The sequence below is a fragment of the Sciurus vulgaris genome (assembly GCF_902686455.1).
Source record: "Sciurus vulgaris genome assembly, chromosome: 3".
NCBI classification, from domain to species: domain Eukaryota; kingdom Metazoa; phylum Chordata; class Mammalia; order Rodentia; family Sciuridae; genus Sciurus; species Sciurus vulgaris.
This window is the reverse complement of record NC_136463.1, coordinates 131,924,880-131,942,194: the sequence shown is the minus strand read 5'-3', so window position 1 is coordinate 131,942,194 and position 17,315 is coordinate 131,924,880. Positions and strand designations below refer to the sequence as shown.

At 38.5% G+C, this 17,315-nt stretch overlaps 1 protein-coding gene across 2 annotated transcripts in view; it reads right to left on the bottom strand.

The window, feature by feature from the left end:
- The window catches only part of PLEKHA3 (pleckstrin homology domain containing A3), a 33,801-nt gene extending 16,733 nt beyond the window's left edge, over positions 1–17,068 (bottom strand). For both annotated transcript variants that reach the window (XR_013762943.1, XM_079134650.1), the window contains exons 1-5: positions 16,665–17,068; positions 11,679–11,795; positions 5,430–5,585; positions 2,938–3,074; positions 1,309–1,473 (exon numbers count right to left, since the gene is read on the bottom strand). Coding sequence is in view for 1 of the 2 variants with exons in the window: in XM_079134650.1 (XP_078990776.1) it covers positions 1,309–1,473; positions 2,938–3,074; positions 5,430–5,585; positions 11,679–11,795; positions 16,665–16,704 (615 nt within the window). In the remaining variant the exon portion in view is untranslated. The remainder of the gene's footprint in view (positions 1–1,308; positions 1,474–2,937; positions 3,075–5,429; positions 5,586–11,678; positions 11,796–16,664) is intronic.
- Positions 17,069–17,315: the final 247 nt, after the last annotated feature.

Here is a 17,315-nt window from a genome sequence, read left to right as displayed (position 1 = left end):
TTTACAATTGTTCTAAAAACCAATTTTGTCAAACTGTGTTCTGCTAAACCCTACAGTCCTATGAGGGTACTCAAAAATAAGCAAAAAGGGTATAACTGACAAACTTCAGAACACTGCACACTACTACTCTCAGCAATTCACACTACACTTCAGCATAAAAGAGGATCTGAGAAGTCTTGGCAGACTGTCCCTATCAGACTGGGACCAAAAAACCCAATTCACTAAGTCAACCAAAACTTCCCAAATAAACTAAGTATAAAATTTATCTTCATGGTACAGCTGTCTCAGGATGTTAGAAAACAATGCTCTAAATAAATTTAGGAATACTCTTTACTAAATCTGCTGAGGTGAGTAAAAGAACCCTAGGAATAAACTGGACCCTATGCTTCTAACCAATAAGACTTCTGGTAATTGCTAAAATAGTGACCACGTGGTATTTTCCTCCTACAAATGGGTTCCTAAAAACACTTTGATTAAAAAAATTTAGTCTTATGAAACCATATCTCACCTACAAGTTCCCCACAGCATGCCAGAGCAAGTTTAATGGCCTGAAAAGGACAAAGAATCCTCCACCCACAGAGAAAAGAGTTCTTGTTGTTCACATTAATCAGGAGGAAAGAAACCAACATTTAGCATGCAGCATTAATGGATCAGATCCTTCCCAATGGCCCTCTGATAGAGAAGATACTCTACAAATAAAGAAACTGAGGCTCAGAGAGATTAAGTGACTTACCTACTTAGAGGGTTCAAAACAAATGCTGACTACAAAATACTATTCCCACTGGAACACGTTTCAAGTCCCTTCCAATCTTCTAAAGACATGCTTCACTGCATCTCATTAGGAGGAAAACATTACCCCACTGTAAAGTTTTTACCAAGCAGAAGTGTGCTCACAACCCTTTGTGTGTCCCAGCACATGCAGTGCATTATAATGTTTTCCTGGGGGCAGCAGTTCAGGGACAGGCCAAGCAGCCCCAACCAGGGAGAGAATAGAAGCACACTCATGCTCAGCAGAGAGGTCTGATACAGAATACCAGGACAAACAAAAAAAATTCAACCTTTCAACTGTTTCTTCTCCAATGCCTGTTGCCCCCCACCTTAAAAAAAAGAAAAAGAAAAAAACTCAGGGTCTGGCGTTGTGGCTCAGTGGTTAAGCACTTGCCTAGCATTGGGTTCGAGTCTCAGCACCACATATAAATAAGTGAATAAAATAAAGATTCATCGACAACTAAAAAATTCAAAAAAAAAAAAAAGAAAGAAAGAAAACCCAGAATCAATATCACTAGAGGAAGAGCAAAAAATTCCAACCATCTGAACAGGAGAAGGTGACACAGGAGAAACCAAGGGATCCGGATGGGGCAGTTGAAACATCTCAGGTTTAAACTTGGCATTTGCTATCTTCACACACTCCTCAAGCGTTGTGATGAATGTATTACACGTGGCACTAAGCAGAGAAGAGGCTTCATTCATGTTCTGAAAGATTACACACAAAGACTTGAGCAGACTCACATAGCTATACAGGATCATACACATCCTTATAATCAAGTGGTGAAACATTATCTCCAGTGGACCCATGATTAGGGTATGACTTAATAACTTAGGAATTATTTAAAATACACTACCGAAGAAAATTAAAGCAATGCATGAATATGAAATGTCTGTTTATGAGGTAAACAATGTATGAAATTAGATTCCAAGAAAATAAACTTTGCATTTAAACCAAATATAATATTGAAAGCCTATGTACAAAAATTTTTCTTGGAGAAACCTTAACTGAACTATAATCTCCAAAATCTCTATCAGAATTTTGAAGGTGTCATATTATCCCGAGAGTTACTTAGTGGTAGCACAATTCTATCCTTCACCCACTCTACTTCTTCCTTGGTAGAATAAAAATCCCAATTTTGTGCAAGGCAGTAGAGGCCTGATTTTGAGGGATGAATGCAGACTGATTTAAGCCAGTTTTGGCTACTCTATAACTCTCTGCCAAATACTCATTTTTTTCCCCCACTAGCTTCTTTTGAGTCATATGAAAAAGATGAGAGGCCTGCAAGGGAATTTCTAGGATTTTTGTTCCCTGATTAAAAACCAAGGACAGCAAGTTGAGAAGGTCTCTCTTACCTGGCTACCACACTGCTTCTTGCCTCTCTGTGACCCTGGCAGTCACCCTGAAAACTGAGGTGTAAGGAGAAAATCCAATACACCAAGAATGGCAGAACAAGTACTGAACAGTACTGATACAGCTCTGGAGCAGTGTAAGATCACCTTCCTCAGGGAGCTTGTGGTAAACAGCTCAGGGCCACAGCACTCACCAGCCTGGAACCACTCTCACCTTCCTCACAAAGACCCTTCCCAAACAGGAAAAAAACCACCGGAGACAGAGGAAGATTTCTTGTTCCACTTCTACCACATTAGGCAAAAGGGGACGGGGACCCATGATGGTCTTTCACCCAGAGACTAGAGGGCTTACTGGTCCTCTTCCCCAGGCCCTATTTCATAGCCAAATCCTACTAATTGGGATTTGGAATCCTTTACCATTGTTCTGCAAAAGAATTTTTTAAGTTATTTCATAAAGATATCAGCTCTCAGGAGCTGAAGCTGAGACCTATCAAAAGAAAGATTGAATAATAGCTGTCCAATGAATTCATGCTCTTGGCCAAAAGGTCACAGTCTAGAATGCTTCTTCTCACCCAACCTCCAATCATCAGAACAGTTGCAAGAACAGCCTTGATTTCCCAGAGAAAAGGAATTGTTTGACTCTGGCCAGACATATAAACTACAAGGCACTACCAATTTCTAGAGTTTACAGCAGGAGATCCCAGAATAGATGGAACTAACTCATTGTGAAAATGCTCCCCTGTCATCCTATGGGATGATGATGAGAGCCAGGCTTTGTTCAAAGTAGAATCAAATGTGAGGAGATCCTTTCTCTTATACCTCTGCGCTGGGCGATGAATGATTCTCCTCATGATGAACAAATTCCTGGATTGTATGAACCTGCTGCATTAGGAGGTCACAGTAGAGGCGAAGTTCGGACATTTTGGTTTTCAGAGATTCACTGGTTTCACTTATTTCTGAAAGAAACATATATAAACATCAATTAGATCATTTTCATATTCCCTGGGCAATAAAACAAAATTTAATCAATTTGAAAGGAAGGCAAAAAAACCAAATAGTTATAGTTTAAGAACTGTAAGACCTTGGAAGTAGGATAACAAGAGCCCTAAAAATTACCTCTTTAGATAGCTGGAAAAACAAAAGCCAAAACTGGTGGTCGTATGTCTGCTGTGAAATTTACATTGATTAATTCCAGAGACAAAGTGAGGATCCCTGCATGTTTCATACAAGATACTTGCACTTCATTACTTGTTCCCTGCCAACTGGAAAATGCCTATGTATCTCCTATTGTGAATTGGCTTTTTCAGGTCCTTTGCACATTTTTTTTTTCAGCTCTGATGGTTGCTGTTTCTCTTAAAAAATATATAAAGTAGAATTTTTAAAAATTCTTACACATTAAAGATAGTAATCTTTCATTACCCCATAAACCAAATACTTTTCCAGATGTTATTTCATTATTATAATATAGTTTGGCATATAGGAGTTTTTAACTTTCTTATAATTAAAAATACTAAATATAAATATTTATTTTCTTCTGTTTCTTTTGCAGCTTCATTTCACATTATACAGTTTTCGGAATTTCAGTAACAGCTTACTTACTTGTCTTTAACTCCAGACAAATTAACTATTCAGCCATCATCTCAGCCACTCACAGGCCAAAACCATTTTTAAAATTTTGGTAACAGGGACTGAATTCACTTAACCACTGAGCCACATCCCTAGCCCTTCATTTTTATTTTGAGACATGGTATTGCTAAGTTGCTTACAGCCTCAAGAAGTTGTTGAGGCTGGCCTCCAACTTGCAATTCTCCTGCTTCAGACTCCTGAGTCACTTGGATTACAAGAATGTGTCACCACACCAGGCAGGCCAATGCCTTTTAAATTAGAAGTAAAAGCTGCAGAGGAATAAAAATATATACACATAGTAGATTCTGAGGCTTCGCCACACTCTGAGCCAGGCCAGCACCATTGCTTTCTGGTACTGGTCACAAAGTCCCTTCTGCATTTGACCAGAATGCACCAAAGCAGCACTATCTGCACATTTGACTAACCTAAATCAACTTATACCCAAATTTAAGTTCATTCCTTCTTTTTCTTTTTAATTATGGTAAAATATACGTAACATAAAATTTGCCATTGCAACCATTTTTAAATGTACAGGTCACTTGCATTAAGAACACTCAAATGTCATACAACCACTATTAACATCTGTCTCCAGAAATTTTTTCATTTTTCTCAACAAGAAACCTTATACTCATTAAACACTAACCCTATTCCCTCTTTCCTCCAGACCTGGGCACTACCGTTCTATTTCCTGTCTGTATAAATCTGACTATCCTTGGTATTTCATATGGGGAAACACAGTATTTATCTTTTGTGATGAATTTATTTCACTTTGTATAATGTCCTTCCGGTTTATCCATGTTGCAGCAAATGTCAGAATATTCTTTTTAAGACTGAATAATATTCCATTGTATATGTAGCCCAAATTTTGTGTATCTATTCAACTATCAACATTGGTGTTGTTTTTGTCTTTTAGCTATTATGAATATCTACTCCTTCCTATCATCTCCTTAGTTGTACTTTATCCATGATGTTCTTTCTTATATTTGAGTATTACTGTCAGTTCATCCTCAGTCTCCATTTTTCAATATCCATAATATAGTTGTTTTCATTAATATTGGTTTTTAAATGTAAAGTAATATGTTCTCAATGAAAAATTTTAGAAAATAAAAAAATACAGAAAAGAAAAATCAATCTATTAAGACAAATACTGTCATTATTTTCAAAATTATATCCACATATAGTTCAATTAGTATCATATACCATTTGCTTTGCTTTTGACAATTTATTTAATTTTTTTGAATTGACAACACATGTTCATGAGTAAAGGGTATACGAAGAAAAGTAAATCTCCTTAGAAATTCCTATTTCAAAGTAACAACTTAACCAATTCTTACACATCTTTCCTAAACCAGTCAATGAATACTGACACTGTATTTAATTTCGAGTCCTGCTTTTATTAATGATGGTTTAACCTTAGGCATTTTCTCACATCATTAAAACTCCTTGTAAACATTTTACTAGTCACATAAAATATCAGCTAATGGAAGCACCAATTTACTTACTGAACCATTTCCCTCAGTTTATACCTTTCTACTGCTTACGAATTTTGTCTATGATGATCTATATATGTAAATCTTCTACATTACTGATTATTTCTTTGCAGCAGATTACTAGTTAGTAGACAGGGCAATTTATATTATGTCTTTAAAAAAATACTCTTGCCACAAGGGTAAAAAATTAGTTACCTTTTTCCTTTTTAGTTCTGGTATCAGTTAAACATGCTTTGGAGCTCCCCAGAGCAACCAGCCACCTCTGTCTTTCAGCTGCATTTACCGCCTTCATGTAGAAATGCTGCTCTCCTGGAATAATTAATTCCATTCTTGTGTTGTCTGCTGAATGGACTATGATAAGCAAAGGAGAAGTATAGTTAAGAACTTCAATAATTTGGGGAGAATCAAATCACCACTCTAACATAGTATTAGACACTTCACACACCTAAAACAATAAACCAGGACTCACAGTACAGGCAGAGCCCCCCTCTCAGGGACTGCCCAGGGGCTCCCTACAAACTGCCCTTCTTGTACAGACCCAAGATGACAAGCTGCCAATGTGATAGCAGTATATGAAAGAGAAAACAGACAAATTAACTACTGAGAAGTGAGACACTCCTTGGGCACCATCTACACCACCTTAAATACATGTAAAATGAGTGTCACACATATCACATACGGTTTTACTAGCTTCCTTGAAAGCAGAGTCTATGTTTGGTATCCCCCAAGTCTAGGATAGTGTCTGACATATAGAAGGAACATAACAAATAATAACTATGGCCACCTTCTGTTAAGTTGGAATCTGGAACATCTCTCAGAGGTTCATGTGTCAAAGGTGTGATCCCCAATCAGAGGTGAGACTTTTAAGAAAAGATTGGATCATGAGGGCTCTAACCTCATCAGTGGATAAATCCTTCGACAGATTCATAATCTGAATGAACTCCTGGGATGTGATGGAAACTGTAGGAGGTGAGACAAGCTGAAGGGAGTTCTTGGGGGTATGCCATTGGATACTACATCTTGTCCCCAGATCCTTCCTCTCTTTCTCTCTGCTTTCTGATCATCATGAGGTAAGAACCTCTGCTCCATCACTGCCTCTCTGCCATAATACTCTGCCTCAGCACAGAAGTCAGCTCATTATGGACTAAAATCCATGAAATGATGAGCCAAAATAAATCCTCCTTTTTCTTCTGTTATTTTGTCACAACAACAAGAAACTGACTAGCACACCTTCCATTAGAACAAAATTTCTGTGATAGGCCCATCACAATCATCTGGAAAGCATATGAATTTTGAAGACCTTCATCTCTTCTACTCCCTCCAGTTCCTCTACTATACACACACACCTTCTGTTACTCTGACAGAGGAGAGTTAATCAAGAACAAAGTTGAGCCAATCTCAAGTCTTTGTTGTACGATGAAATCTGTTTAACTGTCATTAATCGACAAGTACTAACTAAGCTCCGAATAGTGCTAGTGGAGGGGAAGATAGGAAGAAAAAGAGTCATTACTCTTGTGGAGCTGACAATTTAACCAAGAAAACAAACTAACACACCAAAAATCATCAGAACACTTACATGTTGAATTTTTCGGTGCAAGATTTCACATGTAATTATGAGAGAAAGGTTATAAGAGACACCAAAAAGAAAAGGCTTCAAGATCAAGATCTGATGACGGCACAATTTTGTTAGGAGAAAAACAGCATAAGAAAAAGCCTAAACAAGAAAAGAAACTCAGAATGCACTAAGGTTATGAGAAAGCAAGCCTCAACAGAGCCTTGTATTGTATTGCAATGCAATATTCATATTTACGAATGGACAATCTGGGTGGAGCTGAATAATGAGGGGCCCAGAAAGTCCTGCAGAAGCCATAACTTACAGAAGTAATTACTGAAAACTGACTGGATGCTCAGTGCATTATGGCAAGTAAGTGCCACAAAAGCACTTATATGGCCACACTTGAGTGTAGATACTGAAAAGTATACCCATGCAAGGGTAAATGACAAATGGGAAAGATTTCTAAACTGAGAATCCCAAAGCTCTAAAAGTAATGCTTTTTTGCTAATCATTAATATTAGTGAAAGCACTAATACCTACCTTCTTCTTCTTTTTTTTTTTTTTTTTTTTTGTGGTACTGGGGACTGAACCCAGGGATGCTCTACCACTAAGCTACATTCCCCCAACCCTTTATTTTTTATTTTGAGATACAGTCTTGTTAAGTTGCCCAGAGTAGTCTCAAACTTGTGATCCTCCTGCCTCAGTCTCCCAAGTCAGTGAGATCACAGTGGTGCATCAATGTGCCTAGCTCAATGTTCTAATTTCTAATGATGTTGCTACAAGATGAAACTAAAATAAGGTAACTCACTTTCAATTATACCAGAACTTATGTATCCAATCAAGGATGGTCCTCTCTGAAGCTGACATATGAGAAAATAACAAACCTAAAAACAAAACTTCTAATACATCAAGTTCCTAAGGAAAAAATGATGGAACAAAGTTCTACAGATAGAACTACAAAGCATTACTGAAAAAAGTTAAGAACCTAATTAAATATAGAGCCACATCATGTTAACACAATACTGTTAAGAATATAACTCCTTTATTTCAATGTCACTCCAATCAAAATTCCAGGAGACATTTGTGGAAATTTACAAGCAGATTCTAAAATGTATAAGGAAATGCAAAGGGCCAACAACCACGACAATATTGACAAAAGAAAAAATTAGAAAACTTAGATTATAAGACACAAAGGATATAAAGCTAAAGAAATTAAGACAGTGTGATAGTGGCACAAGGACAGAAGAAAAAGGCCCATGGAACTGAACAGACAGCCCAGAAAGACCCACACATACAAAGTCATTTGACTTGTGACAAAGACATTCCTATAATGTGTGTGTGGTAAGGGGAGTGCTATTTTCAAAAATGTGCTCACTCAATTGAGTATATTCATACAGAAAAAAAATGAATCTTGTTCCCTAGCTTACATACCTAATTTGGAACTAAATATAAAAGGTAAAACAATAAATCTTCAAAAAGGTAACAGAAGATGTCTTAAAGGAGAATAAAATGTTCTAGTAAAAATTATTCACAAATTGAACTTCATTGAAATTAAGAACTTCTGTTCATCAAAAGATACTAATAACAGAATGAAAATAAAAAAGGAGTGAGAGAAGATATTTGTAATACAAAAACTCATTCACATTATACAAAGAACTCCTATAAATCAATGCAAAAGATAGTCAAGTTTGGAAAATGGGATAAAGAGTTGAAAAGGAACTTTAAAAGAAGAGGACATTCAAATGGCTGATTAATATCCAAGAAGAAAAAAAATACTCAACACCATTAGTTACTGAAAAAATAAAAGTTAAAGCCACCATGAGACACCACTACACATACTAGAAATATTCTAAATTTTAAAAACTGACAATATAAAGTTTTGATGAGACACAGAGCAAGTGGAATGCTCAATGTCCTTTTATCAATAAGTTGGAAAACAGTCTGGCATCATCTCTGAAAAAGATTCTCCCCTTAACCAAATTTCAGTCAGGGTCCTTTGAGTCCTTAGCTCCACTGGGCTTCCATCTCCAACCTGGTAGAGACCAGCTTCAGCAAGAACTCTGCCAAGTCAGCTGGGCCAGAATCTCCCATCCTGAATATCTCTCTATCCTTTTATCTGAATAAATTCTTCATTCCTTACCATCCCCTAGGGGGTAACTGATCACCCTGGCCTACCTCTGCAAGAATCCTGTTAGGTCCATCTAGCCAGAATCCCCACTTGTCCCTGAAGTTTCTTCTTGGTAACTTTCCAACTGCCAATTCCTCTGTCCTGCATTTTGGTTATAAATTCCCACTTTTCCTTGATATATTCAGAGTTGAGTTCACTCTCTCTCCTTCGCTGCAAAACCCACTGTGGTATTCCCTATATCTATCACCTATATTTATCTATACTAAATAAACTATGCTATACCATTTTAACAAATGTCAAGAATATGTTTTTCTTTAACACCTGTTAAAGCTAAAAATATAAAATATGCAATGCTCAGCAATTCCACTCTACCAGACATATACTGATCGTAAAGGCCTACTTATGTTTGATAACAGATATGTGTAAAATGTTAACTCCTGAACTGTACACTTAGGAATGGTTAAGATGATAAACATTTTATATTTATTGTACAAGAAAAAAAAATTTTTAATTAAAAAAATGTTCATGACAGCTCTTTTTTACTCATTATAATCTCAAAGTGGAAATAACCCAAAAGTTATGGAATAGTCACACAAAGGAATACTACATAACAATAAGAATGACTGAACTACCATTAAGCAGAATATGGATGGATTTCACAAACACGATGCTGAGTAAAAAAGAAGCCAAATACAAAAGAAAACACTGAATTCTTTCAGTTATAAATGCTCAAAAGCAGACAACACTTATCTATAGTGATGAAGGTTAAATGACTGATGATATTTTAGGGAATGAGTGGGTAACGGGGACCCCCACCACAGGTTTCTGTGTTTCTGATGATAACCTAATTCTTGATCTGTGGTGATTACACAGATACTTTCACTTTTAATATCCTTCAAGCTGAACGTTTTCTTAAGCTTTATAATCTTTTCTATGAGTTTGTTATTCTTTAATAAAATGATTAAACAAACAATAACAACAAAAAAGATGCTGCCATGGTTTGAAACTATTTTAGAATTGCCTTAGAATTCTGCAGCTGACATTTAAGTATCCTCAAAATTGGCAAAGCTTCTAACTTTGAATGTAGTTTTGATTTATGACCAGAACTCATCTGGAATTATCAAGAATGAGATAAAACAACCACTTTTTAAATAAAAAATAATGTTCTGAATGTGTTCTTCTTGTGCCTTTATAAACTGGCTCTTAAGGAAATTTCAAGAAAATACTTTTTTTAAATGTTATAGGTGATGAAAAATAGTTGAAAATGAATTATACAGACACCATAATGAATACATGGAAAGCCAACACTTTTTGGTATATGTTTCAATATGCTTGTTAGAAATAAGCACCAAAATTATACCTCATATATTTCAGGGAACACATATAATAATACAGCAGGCTGACAGGTTTCTATCTCTCTTTATATACTAAAACTGTAATACACTCAACTAAAGTAGGTATGATACAATCACCTGGCACATGCAGTTTGGAGAAAGCTTTCAAGAAGACATCACCTACTCCTCCCTGAGAATATTGTTGATGAAAGAAACTACTAGTAGTAACTGAGATGAAGGTGAGGAAACAGATGTGTAGATAAAGAATAAGTATCCAACCATGTGCAGTGGTGCACACCCATAATCCCAGTGGCTCGGGAAGCTGAGGCAGGGGGATTGCAAGTTCAAAGCCAGCCTTAGCAACTTAGAGAAGCTCTAGGCAACTCAGTGAGACCCTGACTCTAAATAAAATACAAAAAAGGGCTGGGAATGTGGCTCAGCGGGTAAGCGACCCTGGTTCAATCCCCAGTACCAATAATAATAATAATAATAATAATAATATACATCCAAAGAAGAAAAATACCCTTTGTCTTCTTGGGTAAATCTTACTAAAAATTATCAGAAAACTCATACAAAAGTAGCAATCTAGCCCCGGAAAAAGTAGCACAATGCATTAACTGCTGCTCTGGTTTAATCTAAATAAGAAAATGCACAGAGAGGTTAGGATGACTCTGGAGTACCTGACAGCTATGAGAAAGAGCTCACAATTTCCAAAGAACTATCCTTCACCAAGGACAAGTATTCAGGCTACGGAAGAGGGATGAGAAAAGCCTGGAGAGAACTTAACACGCATTTTTCTAATGCTTTAGTTTTTCCTTTAATTCACTCTGGAATTCAAGACTTTTCATTATGATTTTGTCTGAATTCATAGTGCCTATCTCCACACCACCCACCCCAACCACGCATATGAATGAATCAATGATCCATGAAACCTTCTGGAAAAATTACAGCATGACCTAGAGCTTTATTCCTCCCCTTTTAGAAGAAAAGGAAACCATCTCTATCACCTAGAACTTATCTCCAATTCAGCAGACAACCAAAGCTTATGCCTCTGACACTGTACTTTATCAATATCCATCAGAGCTGGCATGCTCATTTTCAGAGCTCAACTTTCAATCTTTATAATACCTTTCTATAAGAATTAAATAGAATGTACATAGATGCATCATGGATGAAAAAGTGGCATTGCCAAAAAACTGCCAAGTTCAAATTGGAAAAGTAGCACTGCTACTCTTAATTTCAATTCACAGTACATATATAAAGGAAGAATTATCAAAACCAATGCTGTATGCCACTCCTGATTGCTAAGGAAATTAATGGCACTCAAAAACCCCTACATGACTGGAATGCTTTTGTCCTCATTTGGAGCTTGCTATAGAACTCTTTACTACCTAACCTCAAATTCCTAATTCCATATTTTCACTCACCTTTAATTTCACAAACTGCCATCTTTATACTTCCTTTGCTCCCTTTGCAAACATCATCCTGTGAATCATAGTAGGATAGGATTCCATTATCTAAAACAAACCAGCGAGGCTGCCAACCTAAAAAGATCATAAATAACAAAAAGTTAATAAAAAATGACTTTTATCCCATAGAAAACTGTGATTTAAAACCCTACCAAACACATGATTTCTTGGCTCTCAAGTAACATTAAGACAATGAATTTATGTATATTTTTTAGTTATAGGTGGACACAATACCTTTTTCTTTAAATTATAATTTTGTGTAGTGCTGAGGATCGAACCCAGGGCCTCACTCATGCTAGATGAGTGCTCTACCAGAGAACCACAACCCCAGCCCCTGACAATGACATTTTTAACAGCCAACACTTACCCAAAATATCCTTGTTGGGGAAATCTATATTCCCTAGAATCATTCTCAATGATAGCCCTACACAAGGTGCAACATAATTGTTCCTTCTCATGAGGCTCAGACTGAGTATCCCTTATTTAAAATGGACCAGAAGTGTTTGGAATTTCACATTTTGGAATATTTGCATATACATAATGAGATATCTTGGGAATGGGCCCCAAGTCTAAATATAAAATTCATTTATTTCATGTACACCTTATATACACAGCCTGAAGGTAATTTTATTTTCTAATTTTATATTTCTAGTTCTGTGATTCATCCATGAAGTGAGATGTGGAATTTTCTACTTGTGACACGTCAGCACTCAAAAAATTTTAGATTTTGGAGCATTTTGGATTTCAGGTTATAAATGCTCAATCTGTAATAGAAATAGTAGCAGAAAACAGGAATTTAAGACCCTGTTCTAGAATCATTCTTGTTGAATAGCCTGGGGCAAATCTTTTTATTTCAATAAATCTCTAAAACACCTAGTCTCCAAAACAAGTCCGTTGCACAAGATGACCCCTCAGCTGCGCCCTCACCCTCTAATTCTACAGTGGCCTTTCCTTCTCTTAGAAAATAGGTTGCCTAAGCAAACTTCCTTGCATACCATGAGAGCTAAGTGAATTCCAGTCTTTACACAGACTTGATAAACTGCAAAAGAACACATATTTCCCATGACCCCCATTCCCTTCCCTGACCTGTCACAAACTTGGCTCTACAGCAAACGTGGTAAGTAGGATGGTTTTCCTTCAAGCCTAACTCTCACTCTTGCAAACCAAACTCCAGGTTCTCTGGAATCTTACCAAGCATGCTACTAATTTACAACGGTTCACTAACAACATGGTGACCATGCTAGACGCAGTGTGACTGTCCTTGTTCTTTCTGTACCTATTAAGTCACAATTCAGCACAGGTATTCTAGGCTAAAATGTACCACCTTTTAAACCACTGCTGTTCAAATCCTGCTTGCTTTGGCCATAACCAACAATATGCTTAATCAACTCAGCTTTTCCAGGGCCAGAGAGTACCCAAGAAAGGGCAAATGGATGAATTATTCTTAAACCCTGCTTTACAGACCCAGGACTTTCCTCCCCAAAAGGCTTTACCTGTAACTCTTTTGAAATGACAGTGTTGAGTCATCATTAAAAAGTTAAATTTTTGTTATAAGAAGGTAGGGAATACCATAATACAATTCAGAAAGATAGATGTCCAAAATAAATAAATCAAGCAGCTTTAGATGCCTGGATTTTTTTTTTTTTTTTATTGGTTTTTTTGCGTGTGTGTGTGTGTGTGTGGGTGTGTGTGTGTGTGTGTGTTTTTTTTTTTTTTTTTTTTTTTTGTACTGGGGTTTTTGTTTTCTTTTGTTTTTATTTTTGTACTGGGAATTTAACTGGGGGTGATTTACCACCAAGCTATATCCACAGCTATTTTGTATTTTATGTTGAGACAGGGTCTCACTAAGTTGCTTAGGGCCTCACTAAGTTCCTGAGGCTGGCCTTGAACATACAATCCTCCTGTCTCAGCCTCTTGAGCACCAGGATTATAGGTGTGCACCACTGCACCCAGCTTGGAAAAATCCATCTTTATGAATACTATATTCCCTAATGAGATGTGCCAAATTAGATGGAAAGTTCTTTTGATACATGAACTTTATCCTGGTCAACAATGCATTCCCAGCAATTAGAATGGTGGCTGGCACATAACAGTTGCTTAAAAAACATATTTCTCAAGTGACAGAAAAAATAAATGAACACTACAAATGTGAGATCATACTACAATCCATAGGAAAACAGACATGAAGTATTAATATTCATAAGTATTGATCTTGGATAGAAATGATGAAAACATCTTTCCAAATACTAATTCACCTTGGTAAACAAATTTTTAAGCAGGATGTGGTGAAAATAGACTCCTCCACCATAGGTCCAGTGAGCCTATAGGACAAAGTATGATTTTGCAAAAGTGGATTACTGCAATTCAATATCTGTTTAAAACAAATATTGAAGACAGGCACTATGGAACATGTCTGTAATGCCAGCAACTCAGGAGGTTGAAGCCGAAGGCCTGCAAATTTGAGGCCAGCCTGGGCAACTTATCAAGAGAGCCTATCTCTAAAAAAGCAAAAAGGGCTGGGAATATAGTTCAGCGGTAGAGTGCTTGTTCAACATGCTTAAAAGCTCTGATCCTACAAACACACAAATGAACCCAAAAAAAAAAAACCTTGAGTAAAATGATTCATTTAGAATTTGTAGGAATACAAAAGTTGACCATGGTTGAATATATTATTCTAATCAAGTTTGTTAATTTTCACGATATTTTTTTTGAAGAAATCTTTAATGTAATAAACTGAGTCACACATTTACACAACACAGGAGTGTACCTGTGGAAAAGATCCACATGTTATTTCCTTTAAAAAAAAATACACCTTTCTTATCTCAAACTACCAAATGTTACCAAAACTCTTATTCTACAGAGGATTCCCCAATAACACTATCATTACACAGGAGGGTCCTTAAAAATCCTTAACAACTGGGCAAGGTGGAAAACACCCGAAATCCAGGGCTGAAGCAGGAAGATGGTGAGTTCCAAGCCAGCCTCAGCAAAAGCAAGGTGCTAAGCAACTCAGTGAGATCCTGCCTCTAAATAAAATACAAAATAGGGCTAGGGATGTGGCTCAGTGGTCAAGTGCCCCTGAGTTCAATGCCTGGTACCCCTCAAAATAAAAATAAAACCCAACCACTTAGCAAGAACAGCTGCTTGTCCTACTGACCCAAGATGAACTAAAATTAATAATCAGCATGTGGGGGAGCCAGATTTAAATTTAAAAATGGAATTTTTTCCAAACCAAAGATTTCATTTCAGCAAGCTAGCTCTTCATTGCTTACTAGAAGTTAGCTAAAATGCTCTGCAAAGACTAAAACCTAAAACACAGCTGGTACTCAGTACCAAAGGATATGAGGAAACCAACAAGACCACATTTCACCCCAACTGAAATTTCACCTTAAATTATGACTCATCTCGGTAACTGCCCATTGCTCTGGGCTACTCATAAATGATTCCTCTGGCATGAACTCCCAGGACACAGTGATTACAAATATTTGCAATGAGGTGATCACTTGCATCTCAAAGCATAGAAGCTACTGACTCATGGTTAATGTGATACCTCAACCAAACAGTATTACTGTGTTTTTCACAACCACCCAAATTAAAATACTTAAAATATATCTGCCTCGGAGCTGGGGTATAGCTCAGTAGCATGTGGAAGGTCCTGAGTTCAATCCTCAACATCACCAAAAAGATTTTTAATTCAATGTTTTTAAATGTGCTTTGTTTAAATGTTTTCAGTTAAAATGATAGTTAAGGAAATAAACTCTTAGTTTGGACAAAATAAAATATCAGTGATTCTTAAATACTAAAGTATCTGCTACTGTATATCTGGCTTTAGGGTTCTAATTAACCAAAAAGCAAAAACAACTACAGCTCAGCACCTATATGCCTTATAGTGTTTATATGCAGGTTTTTTCACAAGGTCCAGTGAACACAAGTTGCATATAGCACACAATTACTAAGGGGTTAGATATTTTTGGCAGAGTAAGTGGGAAGCAAGTCAATATTTGCCTATTTTAACCAAGAAATCTGTTTACTATTCCAACATGTTTTAAATCCATTCCCCTTCCTCTCATTTGGTGAGATAATAGAACTCAGGAGTGGGAACACTTTTAAGGATAAAATTGTTGATCACCTGGGCCTGAAAAGACTCAGATCCTGAGAAAACGCCATTTACCTTTAGTGCTGGTTGATAATAGAGATCGCACTACAATTCAGATTTAAGAGCTCTTAATAGCCTTCATTATCACGGAAAGGGCCCTTCACTACTCTCATTTCTACAGAAGCTAACTGGAGTTCTTCCTTCCAACCCATTTCATGGATGAAACTGACAGGACTGCTCCATTTCTGTGTATTGCACTTTCTTCCACTATTTCTCAATTATCTGAATTCCCAAACGTTTGGATACTTCGTTGAAAACCAATCCCTAAAAGAAAATATTCCTAGGGACATATTCCAAAACCATGCTTGCTAAGTTCAAACTTCAACAAGTGAACTTCTAAAATCAATAGTGTTGTTAAGGAGCTTAAAAGGAATATTGAAAACATCTCTTAAAATTAAATCTTGATCCTAAAGGGCCCAATCCTGTTCAATAACCCGACAACTTAGTTATGAACAGACCACTGACAATTAAGTGTGAATAAGGGCAGAGAATGCAACACACGTAGGGATGATTGGGAATTGTTCCGGAGGCCACAGGAGGCAATCAGAACTATTATTAACATAGCAAAGAAGTAAGCCCATCCTCGGGAAGGTGCGCAGTTTCGAACTCTCCTCTGCGAGGCCAGACAGACGCTACAAGAGACCCAAAGAAGGATTAAGCTTTGGATTCGCTGAGGGTCACCACCGGCCAGGCAGAGAGGGAGTCGCGGACCCACCATCGCCGCAGCCTAAGCCTGCTCAACCCTTCCGCCTCTCCCCGCTGTCCCTGGACCACCCGAGCCCCGATACCTGTGAGATAGTTGGTCCACTTGTACAGAACCCCCTCCATGCTTCAGAGCCCGGCGCCGCGCATCCTCCTGGCCAGGAGCCGGCCGCGCAGATGGGGTAGGCGCGGGGCCTGGGGCAGCCCCTCCCGGCAGCCCCTCCCGGGCGCCCCGGCCCCCTCCCCGGCCCCCGCCGGCCCTAAGCCGCCCTCAGCCCGCGCGCGCCCCGGGACGTGGCGGCCCTTAGAGGCCGGGACGGCGGGCGCCGCGTGGTGCTCCGGGGCCGCGAGTCGCGCGCTCAGACATCCCGGGCGAGCCTCGGCGGCGGCGACCGTGGCAGCGGTAAAATCACGACCGCAGCCGCCCTCCCGCTCGCACTTCCGCGGCCCGGTTGCTCCCTTCCGCGCCCCGGCGCTCCCTCTTCCTCGCCCGCCTTCCTTCCCCCGGGTTCCCCGTTTGTTTTCATTGACCCCGACGTCGCTTTCACTTCCTGGATGAAAGGGGCCGGCTCGTCCCGGGAAACCCCTCCCCGGCGGCGGGGCTGCAGGAGCGGGCGCGGCCTGCCGCCCCGCCGCGGTGCCGGAGGCGGCGCGAGGAGCGCGCGCGGGCACGGCGCACGCCTGGCCGCCTCCTTCCACCGCCCGGGCCCTGTGGCTCCGCAGTCTCCTCTCACTTC